The following is a 2,126-nucleotide window of genomic DNA, read 5'->3' on the forward strand; positions in this document are numbered from 1 at the left end:
GACAGGAGAAGAACAGTGAGTCAGGTTTTTTTGCTTTTGTTAAGCCCTCTCCACGCAGCAGAGCAGCTTCTCCAGCACGCTGGTCTCCCACATGCTCCTCCCTGGTTGCAGCTGGGTCAGAAGGTGCCTGTGAATTCTGCTCAGGAGAAACAAGCCCCGGTGCTTCTGGGTGGCTGGTAGGCACCAAATGAAACAGATGTGTGTTCAGTGCTGTGAATGAAAGTTTAATAACGAAGGATATTATTCATTAGACTGCAGTGTGTTTTTTCCAGTGTCAATTCCTGTGAATCTCCCAGATGAAGCTGTTGGCAATTTACAGTGTTAAGCAGATGTAAGGACTCTTACTTACCATATGACTTCCCCGAGTTAAAAATCTAATGCACTTTCTGCTATATATATATATTTAATTATTTTTAGATACCGATATGGTCATAATTTATCTCTCGGCTGGGATTACATCAAAAGATTCCTCAGAAGATGATAAAAAAGCCACTCTCCGTGTCATCAATGAAGAAAATAGTTTCCTGAATAACTCAGTCATGATTCTTACTTACGCGCTTATGAATGGTGAGAAATGTTTTTGTCTTTCCAGTGGATGAAAATTCCCTCTCATTGTACAGCTAGTTTTATTAAACTCATCCAAATGTAATTCCACGCCTTATCAGGAGCGGTTTGTTAGTGGATTTTGGCCCCTGTGATCCAGAGGCTGCATCCAGATGTTACCTCTTTGGTGTATAAAACTATGTGCTACTATATGCTTATATATCACAGTGCAGCTGCTCAGGATATAAAATATCGTTGCCTAAATTGTCTAGTGACAACCAGACTGAATTAAATGTGATAACTATTGCAATTCTAAACCTTCCTGAAACTTCCCTGTGTTTCCTGGTGCAGCAAAATGAGAGTGTAAGTGAATTCTGTATCAGTCATCAGCCAAGGAGCATGAATGTAACATCAGATGTAATCTGAAATGCTTAGGACCCAACTTAAGAGTGAAGTTAAATATGAAGATCACACACACACACCCACACACACACACAGAGTGTTTTGGCATCCTGGGCTTTTTCCAACCAAGCATTTTCAGTAAGAAGGCTGTATGCTGTATTTCTAACCATTGCACACGGACTCCAGCCAAGGAAACTCATGTATCATTTGACTGTAAATTTAAATACTCATTTGAGACCTAATATGTACAGAAATCTTTGATTTGTCTGCAGGAATTGAGCCTGGGACTTATGTAAAATGTGAAAGTTCAAGCTAAAGAACAAAGCCTGTTATCTCCAAGGGCGTATGATACGCTCCTGGTCCTTTATGTGGACCAGCCACTGGTGGAGAACAAAGAGCTGTCCTGTGGATTTATGGGTCACATAATTCTTTGTTAAAAGATGTGGTGTTTAAAGTGGTGATCTGAACAGCATGTTGAATTTGTGCACCATGCCACAGTATGTGAGAGGCAATCTGATTAATTTTTGTACTAGCTAATTACTTTTCCTAAAACCATGCTAGTCTTTCAGCACTTCACCTTATCGCTTGAATAAGCCCGTAGTGTCATCAGTCCTACGGTAGCTTACTACGTAGTTCCTCCTGGAGTAAGATACAGAAGTTGTGATGGAAAGTAAGCTGCTTCTATCTCCTTCCTTCCATTTCTCACATCTCTGTTTCAGAGGGAGTGACAGGTTTGAAGGAACTGGCCTTTCTGCGTGACCTGGCAGAGCAGAACTCGGTGAAGTACGGCGTGCCGGACCGAACAGCCCTCCCCGTGATCAAGGGAAGCATGATGGTTCTAAACCAGTTGAGTAACCTGGAAACGACAGTTGGCCGGTTCTATACCAACCTCCCCAACCGCATGATCGATGAGGCCGTCTTCAGTCTGCCTTTCTCAGATGAAATGGGAGATGGTGAGTGCTTACCCTGGATTTGGGTGTGAAAACGTAACAGATTAGGTTCCTTTTTGCTCACATATTCCTAAATACACTGTAGTCTCGTAAGACGATGCTTTTAGGTGTGTTTTCAATGCAAATGTAAAATTAGCCTTTCATGCCAGTAGGTTTTTTTATCTGCAGAAGATCTAGTTGTGAAAAAAGTGGTAATAAAATATGGAGTAGATGGGTTCAGCCTGGAGAAGA

General features: G+C 41.8%; 1 protein-coding gene across 1 annotated transcript in view; it reads left to right on the plus strand.

Moving 5' to 3' along the window:
- Positions 1-417: 417 nt before the first annotated feature.
- Positions 418-2,126, plus strand: part of CACHD1 (cache domain containing 1) — a gene marked incomplete at its 5' end in the record, with an annotated part of 31,372 nt that continues 29,663 nt past the window's right edge. The window contains 2 exons of the mRNA XM_010166332.2: positions 418-567; positions 1,665-1,898. Of these exons, the coding sequence (XP_010164634.1) occupies positions 418-567; positions 1,665-1,898 (384 nt within the window). The remainder of the gene's footprint in view (positions 568-1,664; positions 1,899-2,126) is intronic.

This window comes from Antrostomus carolinensis, unplaced genomic scaffold, assembly GCF_000700745.2.
Source record: "Antrostomus carolinensis isolate BGI_N321 unplaced genomic scaffold, ASM70074v2 scaffold13684, whole genome shotgun sequence".
NCBI classification, from domain to species: domain Eukaryota; kingdom Metazoa; phylum Chordata; class Aves; order Caprimulgiformes; family Caprimulgidae; genus Antrostomus; species Antrostomus carolinensis.